This window comes from Schistocerca gregaria, chromosome 1 (genome assembly GCF_023897955.1).
Source record: "Schistocerca gregaria isolate iqSchGreg1 chromosome 1, iqSchGreg1.2, whole genome shotgun sequence".
Taxonomy (NCBI): Eukaryota; Metazoa; Arthropoda; class Insecta; order Orthoptera; family Acrididae; genus Schistocerca; species Schistocerca gregaria.
In genome coordinates, this window is record NC_064920.1 from 199,608,708 (window position 1) to 199,623,346 (window position 14,639).

Below are 14,639 nucleotides of genomic sequence, written 5' to 3' on the forward strand. Positions count from 1 at the left end.
TTAAAATCTTGTTTCTCTCCCAAATCAATCTGTAATCATCATTCAGGTGGGGAGTTCACTTCATGTTTTAGGACCATAACAGAACAGTTTCAAATTGTATACCTACGTGTATTATGCAATATGGGACTGGAAGTCAAATCTTATTCCTCTTCTGTTGTACAGCCCACCTTTTTTTAGTTACAGCATTGTGCACATGAAAAGGAAATGACCTACAGTACAATTAGCAGCAACAAAACTCAGAGTTCTATTAAAAAAGAATTTTTGTTGCCTCAGTTCCTGATTTTACATTGCTTCACTGACTAACTGGTGGCATATATTTATTTGGGAAATGTAACTGTTAACTTTGATACACGTGTGCTTTAAGTACACTAATATAATCTCACTCTCAGAACTCACATGGATGCTGGCTTTCAGCAAAGAACTGAGATTACCTGAACTACTAGATAAAATAACTTGTCAGAAGGGGCATATCTGTACAATGTTGGATTAATCAAAATGTTGTAGGATTTGATGTAGTCCTCTTGGGCTTTCAGCTCATTTGGTTGTATGTTCACATTCTTTTGGCAAACCTCCCCACTTATCAAGTACTGTGACTATTGTGTGACAGATTGTACCTCCAATTTACAGATGCTTATGCAATTATTCTGCTGTGATGACACCACTGATGCCTAGCTTTTCAAGGTAACATGCTCAACAGAAATGAAGGTGCGCAGATGAGCTAGTAACTAAGCTTATGTAGGTGGCAAAGCAGAAAAAAGAAAGGGATATGTCTGCTAGCTATCCGTGGTCCAATAAGAGAACAAAGGGTGGCGACAATATGCAGTGTTAATACCACGTAATGCCAGGATACTAGGATACATTTCTCAGTGGTACAGAATAAATTAATGGCACCAAGGGTAGTTCTTGTCATCTTGGTCCAAGTGGCACACAGTTAAAGATAGTGTTTCACTCAGTAACCTGTCTCCTTGGCTTCAAGCAGTGATAGCATCACTTGACTAGAAGGCTTTCTTGAACCTCTGATGTTTCCAAAGTTTACAGCATCCTATACGACATTACACAAATTCAGCTAGATGTTGTCACACTGACACTAATATGGTGCAGGGTCATCTGTATCATCCATACAAGCTGAATGCTGCTGGGAATAATGCCATACAAATCATGAAGATTGCATATGATTCCTTAAGCAGAAATTGTTCCAGTTTCTTGAGATGAGGAAAATGGTAATGTACACTTATTTATTTTCCCGACGTAGGCAACAATAGTTAAATAATATTCAACTCAAGGGATTGTCGAGGTCATGGAATACAAGTTGCTTCATGTTTGTGCTCACCAATAACATGTGAGATCTTGGGGTACAAATTATCATGCTGGGAACAAGTGCATGTCATTGAATGAATATGGTCACCTAAAATTGTTCTATAGACATTATGCTGCCTTCATTCTCTTTTTAAAGTGTCCACAGGAGCCACTAAAAAAAATATGACTGCTTAAATCATTACAGAACCTTCAGTATTTCTTATACTCGGTAGAAGACAACCAAGATTATATACACTGTATCTAGTGTTCACCATATGTGAACATATCTTCCAGTAATGAACAGTGTCGACATTAACTCATGTGACCACATTACATAGTCACCTTGTCTGATAGTCTAGATTTTCTGCCCCTTGCACCACAGAAGCTTTTATTTATTTACTGTCTGTTTTACAAGCTTTCCCCATACCAGCTCTACCATTAATGTTATATTTATGCAATTCATGTTGTGCTTATATATATATATATATATATATATATATATATATATATACTACTGTGTCTGCTTTTATATTATACTCAAGTCATTTTCAAAGCAGTGACCTTCAAATAAGAGGTAACAAATTTTGTTAATGTCATTCTTTTGTATTGGAGAGTTTAGTTTTATTTTTAGTATTGTGCTAGTTAACAAGGTGTTATCAATTACTTTGTTTGCTGTCATGGTTCTGCATCAAGTAGGTTTAGATGCCACTATTGGATCTGTAACATTTGTTATGGAGCACTAAGTGGGCAAAAATAACTGTCCACAATGTATGTCTCCAAGGACTAAAATAATTGTAAATTGACAAAACATCACAGGATCACAGATGTACCGGTAGTTCAGAAAACTTCGAGAGAAGGCTCAGTGCAAAATGGAAACAAGAGCCTTAAAGTCATATAATGAACTCCAGAAATTAGGTGCTTATACCAAGGTGTTCATATAATTTTGTCCATCCCCTGTATATCTCAACAGTACAGTTCATATGAAAGTATGAACATACATACACAGCGTGAAGTTTCAGTAGTATACAAGAAACATTGAAGGAGATTAAATGCACATTCCAGCTCATATGTTTATCATCCATGATGTTCACACAGAATCATTCTATGCATTCATTAAGTTCTGTAGTTGTTACTGCACTACATACAAGCTTCAATTTCAAAATAATCAACAGTGCAATCATTAAACCTGAGCAGATGATTTTTCCACAATCGACTCATTGTTTTGACCCAGCAACAGTGGAAACATAGTACAAAAACCTTGGTAAATTTGCAAAAATAACACTGACATAAAATACTTTGAAATGATTTAAGTCCTTGTGATAGGCTGGTGAATTGTGATAGTTTTTTTTTTTTTTTTTTTTTTAACTTTCCAATAGAGATTACATCAGTTTTCTGATATAAAAGCAAGGTGGTAAAAGGTGACTGTGTGGATCTCTTGTTCCATACCAATTGTGTATGAAAGTGGGAAAAAAAAACACCTGAATTGTAACAGAAGAAACTTGTGGGTTTCCCTCTTGAGTGGCCCTCTCAGTCCACAATAGACATCAACACTGTGTGTAAGCAGCCAGCACAACAAGCCCAAGTAGCTTGTAGTACCTGCACCTAAAATTAAATATGTATACAGCCTTAGCCATGGAGCTAAATAGCAGTAAGCATAGACTTGAACAAATGGTACAACAGATAATTTTCAGATGGAAAGGTTGCTTCATCCAAGTGAAGACAGGAAACTGGGAGAGAGGAAACAAAGGAGTAGTTTGTTGTTTATTATCTCAGCTAGAAGGATCACTATGAACAGAACATACACACAGACTGGGAAATAATGGGAGAGGAACTCTGTCACATCTTTTTGAAAGGAACCATCCCTACATTCATCTCTAAAGTTTAGGAAAATCACGGAAACCCTAATGTGAACCTGTGTGGCTGAGTGGAGATTTCCCATGCCGCCCAAATACAAATCCACTGCCTCAAGCATTGTGCATTCTTGAGTAGTAAAAGCGAGCAATAAGTTTGGGGAAATTAGTGAGTCATTTTCATCATCATTGACTCGCAAGTCACCGCAATTTGGTACGACATTCACCTAGGATTTGAGATGAAGAGAGAGAGAGAGAGAGATTGAATAACTCGCTGTAGATGGCAGAGGAGAAGCTATGAGAAGAGTTGGTAAACAGATGGCAAATCCTTGCCATAGAAAACTTTGTTTTTTTATTAATAGTTTTAGAGAGCAACATGTAGGATTCTCGAGTCATTCAATGTACCAAGAAATTTCTCCCAATATGCTTTCAGGGTAATTATGCTGCATTCTGGAATAAGAGCATCTGTACTGGGGAACATACCAGAGTAACTAAACTTCCCAATTCTGCAAAAAGAATGTCATATACAGAGGTCTAACCAAAATATGGAAACATGGTAAGAAATGTACCCTTGAAAATAAATGCAGATTCTAGCTATGCCTGTAGGTTTTGCTGTTATTTTTGACCACAAATGACACCTGTGCACTAACCTCAAGACATTGCAAGTGCCATTCACAGTAAGAACTGTGCTCTGTGTAGTTTTGAGTGCTTTATGTCAGATGAAAGCAAATTCTAACACTGACAGATTGGGCACTTCTGTAACCAAGGTGGCCGAAAGGTTTGGTGTTTGATCCAGTGCCTCTTTGAAGATTTGTACTGCATACCCAGATCAAAAATATATACCACACATAGGGGAAGTGGAAGAAACATCACCCGCTATGTTAAAATGTGGACGAAATTATGTGCCGAGTGATCATGTGACCATGACAAATGGTCGCAGGTTTGTGACAAAAAAATAAAGAGAATGACAGCAGCAAAAGTTACTGCAGAACTGAGTGCTGCACTCACAAATCCAGTCAGAGCCGAAACAACACAAAGGGAGCTCCACAAGCAGGAAATCGCAGAGCAAGCTGATTTTCCAAAACCACTCTTAAGTGATTAAAACGTTCGTAACAGGAAAATGTGGTGCTGAAGCCATAAGATCTCAACTGTGGAGCAATGGAAGAAAGTCATTTAGTTGTGTGTGTCATTTTCCACGCTGTTTCCAACTTCTGAATGAGTTTACACTGGAGAGTAAAATAGGGCAGGGGTTCGGTTATGATTTGGGCAGCAATATCATGGTATTCCATGGGCCACAGTTACTCTACAAAGTCACATTATTGCCAAAGATTTGTGTGTGTAATTTGGTTGATCAGATCAATCCTTTGGTACAATACTTGTTCCCCTATAGTGGCACTCTGTTCCAAGACAACGGGGGCCCTGTTCACACAGTTCGCACCATCCAGTATTAGTTTTGAGAGCACAAGGAGGAAATGCCAAATCTCCCCTGGCCATCGCCATCACCAGATTTCAGTATTATTGAGCCTTTGTGGTCTATTTGGGAAAGGAGTGTGCATGATCCACTCCCACCATCATTACCAGAACTTGCCACTATTTTGCAGGAAGAATGGTACAAGACATCCTTCAAAACCACAAAGGATCTGGGTGTATCCATCCTAAGACAACTGGAAGATGTTTTGAATGGCAATGGGTTTGCACACTGTATAAAGTATGGTAATATGTTGTGTTTTTGGTGTTCCCATATTTTTGTCCAACCCCTGTATAACTGTGCAGTCAAAACAAAACTGGTAAATGTGTTCACTTTCACCAACTGGGAATCTGTAATGGAAAATTCAATTGTGAAACAAGTATTAATAAAACACTTCAGATTTTGTAACTGAGATTGCTCTTTAATTTATTTCATTTAGTTTTCTGGTTAGATTACCAGTTTTAAAGAGTTAGAATCTAGAACATAGCATTTGATACATACAAAATATAACATTTGTGTACAGATATTTCTGAATAATATTCTCACATTTATACTATATAAGGGAATTCTAGGAAAATGTAATTGTGAAAATACAAATATACTAACAGAAAGTCATTTCAATCACACACAATCCTACTCTTTATCCAGCATTATAAGTAAATCAGAAAATAAGTTTAGTGACACAGTTTTTGTATTGTAAGAAAATGTAGAATATGTATGCACGTAGTTCAGCCCTATATCATCTTGTGCAAATTCCGAAAGAAAAAAGAAATTAGGAATACAAGTACCAGTATATAAAACTAAAAATATCACCTAAGACAGTTCTCACATTTACACACAGGTATCTTAGTTTCTAGACATATCAAATTTAAAAACTCCAATGATGCACATGCTAATTTGCTTCCTAATGAAAGTGGATAGCACTACTATTTTTTGCAGATTTAGCATATTGATTATAAAATTAACTTACCACTAATACATAAAAATATGGCATGTTTTGTTATAAAACTATTCAAACTGAAAATACTATGAACTGAATGTATAAAAAATTATTCAAGGACAAAAAAAACATACATTATGTGGTCATTAATATCAAATTCAATCACATTTATTTCTGCCTTTGTTTATGCAGTCTACACATTGGTACACACATGGAGCAAATAATTCACAGATAAAATGATTATCACATGTTACAGTATCAAAGACACTGAAAAACTGTTCCACATATATCACTTGCACTGTTAGGATAAAAAGAAAATAATCGGTACTGACATCACCAAAATTCCATGGATGGATATATTACGCATTTTTTCTGCTCCTTTACGTTAAAAAAAAAATTCAAAGAAATAAAATGTTCCATTCATCTGACAATGTCAACATGAAATTGGTAGAAAGAAAATATTCGAATGATGAAGTTCAAAGTGTAAGTGTTTTCACTGTACTCTGGAAAGATGATATCTACCCCTGAACTACCTCCAAATTAAACATGTGAGGACTGAAAGAAGGAAAGAAAAAAAAAAAGAGGACATAAAGAAAAACAAAAATTCGTACAAATACTATCTAATACAAGGGAAATAATAATGAATGCACAGACTGAAAGACTAGACTGGGTTACCAAAAAAGAGTTGTGATGGCAATTTCTCTTTTCTGCAGCAAAGTGAGACATGATTATTCAAATTATTAAAAGCTTTTTAAACTGAATTTTCTTCCTTAAGTACACTTAAGTCTAAAGTGTCAAAAAAAGCTCACAGCATTCATCAATCAAACTCTCCAATAACTGTATAAATTAATCAAGATCACTCTGATGCAAATAAAAGATAAGACTGCCACCACTTATCACATCAAGCTAAACTTGCAATGGTAAAGTCCACAACTGCATATCTGGAGAAAACATTATCAGTAAGCAAATTGTCAGACTTAATTCACACAAACTGAAAAGTAGTTTCTGCCTCAGCACTACAGCCGAGTGTGCAGTCAGTGGCCATCGCCTCACCTGGCACACAGTAAGTACATAATATAACTTTTCAGATCTCTGCGGATGCATAACACTCCGCTTCCTTCTGCCGCCAGGTACCCAATAGATAAAACAACGTGGACTTCACTTTGCGTCCATAGGTCTAATACCAACTCCCACATTTAATGCTTTCTTTTATAGATATAAAAACAATGAACAGTGCAAACTAAGCATAGAAATCTGTAACTTATCTCTAGAGCCTGTTCATCAAGTAACACGTATCTTATAATTGTCTCTGTCGATGTCGAATGCACATTCTTGTAACGTATATTTACTTTTACTTTCTTCTTTATTAAGACCAAGAAGAGCGCTTCTGTTCCTTTCAGTACACTCTCTTTGCTAACACCACTGGGTGCAGGCACACATGTGTGGAGTCTTGTGTGTTACCACACAATGTCATGGTTCATTTCCTTCACTGGTTCTATTCTTCTGGTTTTCAGCACAAATTAAATTCTCACAATACAGAAGATCATCCAAGCATGCATGCAGTGTGGGACAATCTGGGAGCCTCCCATGACGCAACATTGGGCTAAACTGTTGTTCAATCCCAACCATTTTCTTTTATCATGTGAGCCAACTCGATGATGTATTTGCCTTCCTTATACTTCTGGCTTGATTCAAAAGCATGTTCCTGGAACACCAAAACAAAAAGATGATGCAGAACAACTTATTATTTATTTGTATAGTTCTAGGATGTGCAATTGTTCATGGAATGTTTTGTAAATGACCCCACCCAGCAATACAAACACTCAAAAGCAATACTAACAACTGATTCACTGGAGAAGATTAAGAACCCACAAAACCTTACATGATATAGACATTATTACAAGGCAGGTAATAGAAGTTATAACAGCAAATGCATTTCACTTGTCACTATCATTGTCTTGCTGCATTTCTGCAAACTAAAATCAACTTTAATAATGAGGTGACATTTTTCTGCTCTTTATCATGTGTGCTACTTTAACAAGAAAAGAAAGAGTAATGTGTGAACTACTGCCTTTGGATCATGTAAGGCATGCCTCATGTACATTACACATGTTTATTCAATTTTCATTTGAGAAACCCAGCATTGTGTTCATCCAAAGTGGAAATTCCAGTGAAACTCAATTACAAGGGATAAAATTATGTTTACTGATGACTGCAATATTATAGCCACTGAAAGAAAAGAGGTCTCCTTGCAGTGAAAGTATATGAATCCCTCACAAAAGTTTACAATGATGCTACACTGGACATAAAACAAATGCCATAAATTTCAGTTTGAACAGGAAAAAATGACACCGGAAATTTAAATGTAGTTGGTATTTGCATAGCATACACTGAAGTTCTACAAATATGTATTTATTATCAGTTGAAAGAGTGTGAACACGAAAGTTACTCACAAACAGGAGATCAGAATTAGGTGCCCTTGAAGTTGTCATCAGTGAGTAACAGCCAATGCCATACAGTTAAGTTCTATTGGTATTTTAACTCAGTTCTTACCAATGGAATGCTTTTCTGCACAAAAGTTAGTACGGTTTTCAGACTACAGAAAAGGGAAATTAGGAAAACAACCAAATACAGTAATAATCCTTACTGTAAGGACCTGTTCAGGTCACAGGAGACTTTAATTATAGAGTTTTGGCACACTCTCCAGTTAGCTATGCACATTAAAAAAAATCTTTGTAACTACTGAACAAATAACTCTGTGCATGTCCAAGGAACAGGATCTACAGCATACGTGCATTTAGTAAGAAATAATAAACAAGAAACTCAAAATAGTGTCTACTGCTATTGAATACTACTGTTCAGCACAAAATTATTCAAGAGGGTCAGAGAGATTAATGAAACTAATCTTTTTAAAAAGACAGGTGAAAAGAACACACCAAGCAATACATTCTACTGAGTGAAGGACTGACAATGGTGCAACAAAAGATACAATGATTTTAAAATTAAAGAACATGAAAACAAAAATTGATGGAAGCATGCAACACACAGTATTTTATCACAGAAGCTATAAGAATTTTGCACAGAAAAAAAGCTGATAACAGATGGCACTGTATGCTGTATAGTTCAAATGTCCACCACTAGCAGTAGAGAAATAGCACAAATGAACAACAAAATATGCTACGACATTTCGTAATGCCTCAAAGGAAAATGCCAGACATAAATGATATAAGTTTTTCCAGTATGATGGGACAGTCACAGCAGACAGTGTCTTTCTATGTGCCCCCAAAAATAGTCACAAGGAGTCACATCTGGTGAATGTGGAGCCCAATCCACATGTCCACCAGTAAATTCAGGACAACTCAAAGCAAAGATTCTACTCCTGAAGTACAGTAATCATCAAAAACACAAAACATCTGTTCAGTGTGATGTGACTGAGCCTCATCTTACTTCCACCTGTCTGGTCGACCTTCCCCTGCTTGCTGTGTATTGACAAATTGTTACAGAACTGCAATGTAGTGTTCATTAGTTTTTGATTCCCAAACAAAGAAAGGGTTGGTAGAGCTTCTGTTGCACACCATGAGACTGACAGTAGCTCTGGGAGAATGCAGTGATTTTGCTTCACACTTAATGGGAACCACAAAATCGTCATTTTTGCTTAGTCACACACTCATTCATCTGGAAATGGGCTCCTTGTGCAAAGCAGATGCAGCCAACATCAAATCCTTCATTATCAATCATTCTGAGAATCTGGTTCACAATCCCGTTTGTTACACTGCTGGTATGTGTGTGAACTAATGGATCTTGAATGAAAATATGTGTAGACAGTTTCTCAGGATTGCTTGAATGATGGAATACTTCACTTCAAATCAGTCCCTGCTGCAGTTCTTCATACAGATTTCTTGAGATGTTGCTGAATAAGTCCAGAGACTGTGGGGACAGTTTCAGGAGCAAATATATTTGGCCTGGGACCATTATTTCTCAGTGCATTGTCAGCCACAGTGCATGAGTTTTCAAATTGTTTATTTGCATCATGTCCTTTTCAAACGTTAAATTGTGTTTGCATCTTGTTGCCATAATGCTAAATCCAAATCAATGATATTCCAGTATAAGCAGTGGCTGCTGCTGTGTAAGAGCAAAAGAGCACATGACTATCCTAACTTTCGACACCTTACATATTTATTGGTTATTTTTCTTTGAATGTTGTTGATCTTAACAGAGATGCTGCAATCTGAAATATATGGCACATTTGTGCATGTTTTAAGGAGCTTCTGCGCATGCACAACTCATGTGACGTAGCTGCCTTATGGGTCAAATACATATGGTTTTGATAAACAACATGCATGGTTTATGATGTGCATAGATAGGATTTCACTTCAGTGCTACCAGGTGGTAGCAACACACACACACACACACACACACACACACGCACGCACACACACACACACACACTCTCTCTCTCTCTCTCTCTCTCTCTCTCTCTCTCTCTCTACAGAGATAGTGGCGATGGGTATTCAAGTTTTGCTTGTGCAAAAGTGTGTGTGTGTGTGTGTGTGTGTGTGTGTGTGTGTGTGTGTGTGTGTGTGTGTGTGTGTGTGCGCGCGCGCGTGCGCAATTTATGAAGAAGGCCTTTTAACAGCCTTTTCATTGCACCTCTCTGCAACTCAATGCCTCCCCTATGTGGTGAGTAGCATTATATCCTTTTCATAACACTGCTGTAGCTCCTAAATTATTTACCAATCTTAGCTATGCAAAACACAGCAGTAACAGTCAGGTTATACAGAACTCTAGACTGCATACTCAGTGGAATATAACACTGAGTGTTTTTTCAGAACAATGGTGACATTAATCAGATTTCTGTATTCAGACTGCATTTGTATCCCATTTTTTAAACCAAGTAAATTACAATACTTAACATGTTTAATAATTATGATGTTTAAGAATTAAATTTTCAGTTATGGAATGGTTCAGGGAAACTGAATGAAAACACTTGTAGAAAGCAATGCAAGAATGGAACAGTCTGAGGCTCTCAAGCTAGAACAGGAATACAGTTTGATGATGATGATGATGATGATGATGATGGAATGACGAGGACAACACGAACATCCAGTTCCCAGGCAGAGAATACAATTTCTTCCAACATGAATTACCAGGATCATTCAGAGTGCAAAAAATGATTTTACTACACCTAGTGCTGATCCCCAAGCACAGCGATCACAAGCATGCCAGTTCACAAACAACGAAGATATTAAACAAACAGTGACATTCTGGGTCAAATCTTTGGCACTACAAGTGTACAACATAGAAACAGAAAAAAATAGTCCCATACTACAATAAGTGCCTTGACAATTATTGTGACAATATGTAAAAAATAGAGTGTGGTACTGTAACTTTGCAAATAAAGTTTTACACTAATATCTTTTGTTTTTATTTACTTATGACAAAAAGTTCTATGCTTTCTGGACAACTCTCATACAACCTGTTCTGTTGTCTCATGGCAAAAATTAGAAGCACCGTATTGCAGCATGATGAATTCATAATTAGAATTAAATTTCTGACCTTGATTTTATTAACAATGAAAAATTGGAATATGAATATCTGTTGTTATTTGCAAATGATGTGCTCAAAAATATACATGCTCTTACTATTACAGTACAGCAAAAGTCTATTTATGAGCTGTCCGTTTTGTCACTTACGTTCTGATTACTGGGAAATAGCTTTTTCTTTGCGGTCTTTTTTTTTTCTATTAAAAAGATATTAGTTGAATTATCTTACGTATTTCCACCCCAGTGTTGTTTTGCAGCACTCGCAGTATATATCGGCAACAGCATGAAGTCCTGTGAGCAGGACTCTCTCTTCTGCAGGGCCGCATCCCACGTTCACCCTGAACAACAAATGCAAAAGTCAGTTTTGGCACAAAGAGTATTTCATATGTAATCAAACACAAAATTTTCAAATCTAAGTTTTTGTCATCATCATGACTTGCACAGTTTGTTATCAAGACTGGAAACATCTTTTTTTATACTATGTTGATCACAAGAAATCTCAAGAAGTACAGCTACATTCTCAGTGCATTTCAGTGGTGTGAGTGGTAGAATGTTCACTACTCAGTATATTAACCTGCCTCAAAAGGTCATTTCAAGTTTAGACCATGAACACTATGTCACTTTATAGCAAGAAAGGTTGTCAGGACAGGAAGTAGCCCAGTGGATCTGCATACAATGCATCATCATCATTGAAACTATTCCATTATATTCCAGTATTGTCAGACAGGAAACACATGCCCTGTAGAGGTTGTCTGTGGTCATCAGCAAAAGGTGATGACCTCTACTTCCTAGATACCTTTAGGAGAGTGTAACAGAACTGCGCGATGCCTTTTTCAATGCAGTTGGAAGGGCCGCATCAACAAAGATACTATCCAATTGTCTCCTTACAATTAATTTAGTCTTTATATCTCCATTACAAATAGCAGTCAAACCCCCTAAAAGTATCGTACATGAAGAAGGTGGGCAAGGTAATGTCAAGAATGTAATTTTGATCAATGGCATCAGGTTCTCTTCAGTAACAAGTTTAGGAATTGCCTGACACCTGATCATCATCACAGAAGTGTGTGAAGGTACTAATGTACGTCTCAGGCTTACAGTCCCACAGGTTCACCAGATCAATTGTGTTTTTGGCCAGTATCATGTACAGATGTTGTATTCCTCTCAGCATTATTGAGCATAATTTTATGGCTGTGCAGTATCGGTGTTGGATCCTCTGACCTATATTGGCCACCCTTACAATCAACATTTTGGTGATAGGTTATTTTTTCAAGATGACAATGCATAAGCATATTATGCCAATATCATGTATACCTTCCTCCAAAAGACAGGAAAGAAATCAACAGAATAGCCCGTGACATCTTTCAACTGAACGCAATTAAACATGCTTGGAAACAGTTCAAACTTGCAGTGCATCACTGTGTGGTCCTTCATCACTCATTAGATAACATCAGGAGGACTGCTGTCAAAGAGTGGTAGGATACATTCCACGACTAATGCATCAAGCAGCTTTTGAATAGCAAGCAAAGGAAAATCTGAGCATGTTGCAACGCACAGGCTGAAGCAGCATGGTACTGAATGTTACACAGTAGCAGATTTTGGTGTCACTGAGTGCCTTTTGTACAGGATGTAGTTTTTTTTATCTTACAGTAAAGTATTTGTTTTTACGTTTGTAAGCTTCCTGCAATAAAGCAGACAGTGGTTCGTTGAAAATAACATTCCTGAACTGGAATGGCATGCGTAGAACTCAAATGTGAACCCCCATTCAATATGTTTGAGATGAATTATAATGCTGATCTCACTCCAGACCCTGGGTCCAAATTCACTACTTCCTCTGATTTCTGCTCTTACGGAGGAATGGGCTGCCACTCCTTCACAAACTTTCAGGTAACTCATTGAAAGTGTCCTCAGCAGAGTTCAAGTCATCAAAGGTGAAGAATGGATGTAAGCCATATTAATGTTTACGAACACATGTCAAGACACTTTTGATCAGATAGTGTATTTACGTTGTTACACCTGCATGCAGCTCATTTGATGCAGTGGTGATGATCAAGATATGACAATGTACATAAAGCATAACATTTTTAAAATATAAAACGAATTTGAAAAGTATGGAATTAAGTAGTTCTTAGTGTGACAGTTTTAACAACCACAGCTTCTATAAACAATAGTAATTTTCATCTTCTTGTACACTATTAGGGTATGAAATTTAATTTTATTCCAAATAAAACTTCTTGGAATTCATTCAAACATCAGTATACAGGGTGGTCCATTGATCATGACTGAGCCAAATATCTCACGAAATAAGCGTCAAACGAAAAAACTACAAAGAACGAAACTTGTCTAGCTTGAAGGGGGAAACCAGATGGCGCTATGATTGGCATGCTAGATGGTGCTGCCATAGGTCAAACGGATATCAACTGCGTTTTTTAAATATAGGAACCCCAATTTTTATTATATATTCTTGTAGTACGTAAAGAGATATTAATGTTTCAGTTGGACCACTTTTTTCACTTTGTGATAGATGGCGCTGTAATAGTCACAAAGATATGGCTCACAATTTTAGACGAACAGTTGGGAATAGGTAGGTTTTTTTAATTAAAATATAGAACGTAGGTACGTTTGAACATTTTATTTCGGTTGTTCCATCCAATATGATACATGTACCTTTGTAAACTTATCATTTCTGAGAACGCATGCTGTTACAGAATGATTACCTGTAAAATACCACATTAATGCAATGAACGCTCGAAATGATGTCCGTCAATCTCAATGCATTTGGCAATACGTGTAACGACACTCCTCTCAACAGCGAGTAGTTCGCCTTCCATAACGTTCGCACATAAATTGACAATGCGCTGACGCATGTTGTCGGGCGTCGTCGGTGGATCACGATAGCAAATATCCTTCAACTATTCCCACAGAAAGAATCCGGGGACGTCAGATCCGGGGAACGGCGGGCCACGGTATGGTACTTCGACGACCAATCCACCTGTCATGAAATATGCTATTCAATACCGCTTCAACCGCACGCGAACTATGTGCCGGACATCCATCATGTTCGAAGTACATCGCCATTCTGTCATGCAGTGAAACCATCTTGTACTAACATCGGTAGAACATTACGTAGGAAATCAGCATACAATGCACCATTTAGATTACCATCGATAAAATAATGCCGTACAATACAATAACCCGCCAAGGTCGTTGATGTTCCACTTGTCACAGCCATCGTGGATTTTCCGTTGCCCAATAGTGCATATTATGCCGGTTTACGTTACCGCTGTTAGTGAATGACGCTCCGTCGCTAAATAGAACGCGTGCAAAAAATCTGTCATCGTCCCGTAATTTCTCTTGTGCCCAGTGGCAGAACTGTACACGACTTTCAAAGTCGTCGCCATGCAATTCCTGGTGCATAGAAATATGGTACGGGTGCAATCGATGTTGATGTAGCATTCTCAATACCGACGTATTTGAGATTGCCGATTCTCATGCAATTTGTCTGCTACTGATGTTCAGATTAGCCGCGACAGCAGTCAAAACAC

The 14,639-nt window shown here is 37.4% G+C and overlaps 1 protein-coding gene across 2 annotated transcripts in view; it reads right to left on the minus strand.

Moving 5' to 3' along the window:
• Window positions 1-5,012: 5,012 nt before the first annotated feature.
• The window catches only part of LOC126336741 (protein yippee-like 2), a 566,443-nt gene continuing 556,816 nt past the window's right edge, over window positions 5,013-14,639 (minus strand). For both annotated transcript variants that reach the window (XM_050000740.1, XM_050000749.1), the window contains exons 6-7: window positions 11,327-11,435; window positions 5,013-7,259 (exon numbers count right to left, since the gene is read on the minus strand). In XM_050000740.1, the coding sequence (XP_049856697.1) occupies window positions 7,170-7,259; window positions 11,327-11,435 (199 nt within the window). In that variant the 3' untranslated portion in view covers window positions 5,013-7,169. The remainder of the gene's footprint in view (window positions 7,260-11,326; window positions 11,436-14,639) is intronic.